General features: G+C 58.4%; 1 protein-coding gene across 1 annotated transcript; it reads right to left on the minus strand.

Moving 5' to 3' along the window:
• Positions 1–30: 30 nt before the first annotated feature.
• Positions 31–891, minus strand: EMH_0043970 (uncharacterized protein; the record flags this gene model as incomplete). Its single annotated transcript, XM_013495907.1, has 1 exon — positions 31–891. The coding sequence occupies one exon, from the start codon at positions 889–891 to the stop codon at positions 31–33; it is 861 nt and encodes a 286-aa protein (XP_013351361.1).
• Positions 892–915: the final 24 nt, after the last annotated feature.

Here is a 915-nt window from a genome sequence, read left to right on the forward strand (position 1 = left end):
ACATACACCCCAACTATAAAGCAGCAGCAACTAAGAAGAGTCAAATATATCGTGCAGCTGTGGGGTCCCCGCATGCACTTTGCTGCTGTCTGCTGCTGCTGCTGCTGCTGCTGCTGCTGCTGCAGCACGCGAAGCAGCAGCCCAAGACGAGGCCAGCGATGAAGCTTGCTGCAGCAGCTGCTGCAGCTCGTTCTCAAAGTCTCCTGCTGCTGCTGCTGCTGCTGCTGCTGCTGCTGCTCCCTCTGGCAGGCTAACTGCAGCACTGTTGGGAGAGCAGCAGCCAGCAGCAGCAGATTCAGCAGCAGCGAAGCCTCGGTCATCTGCTTCTTGCTGCTGCTGCTGCTGCTGCTGCTGCGACTCAGCTGCATCCAAACTGCTGCTGCTGCTGCTGCTGCTGCTGCTGCTGCTGCTGGCAGCAGACTCCTCTGCTGCTGCACCTGGGTCGGTGAAGAGAGCGTCAAAGAGCTCCATCTCATCTGAACAGTCTTCTGCTGCTGCTGCTGCTGCTGCTGCTGCTGCTGCTGTTTCTGCTGCTGCTGCAGATGAAGACCCGCGCGAATCACAAAAGTCCCCTTTGCTGCTGCTGCTGCTGCTGCTGCTGCTGCTGTCTCCCTGCTGCTGCTGCTGCAACGAAGATGGGCACGTATCCTGATCAGAGTGAGACAGCTGCTCTTCGTGCTTGTGCTGCTGCAGTTGCTGCTGCTGCTGCTGCTGCTGCTGCTGCTGCAGCGCCAGCAGCAAATCCTCCCCCCACAGCCGTTCTAAGCAGAACTCTATATCCGAGAGACAAACAACAGCTGGTTGCTGCAGCCACTGCAGCAACAGTTGCTGCTGCTGCTGCTGCTGCTGCTGCTGCTGCTGCTCCCCATCCCTCGTTGCTATCGATTGCATCCCCGTGTTTCTTTCTTTTGCTGC

Source organism: Eimeria mitis, genomic scaffold (genome assembly GCF_000499745.2).
Source record: "Eimeria mitis Houghton genomic scaffold, Emh_scaff1812, whole genome shotgun sequence".
Lineage (NCBI taxonomy): Eukaryota > Apicomplexa > Conoidasida > Eucoccidiorida > Eimeriidae > Eimeria > Eimeria mitis.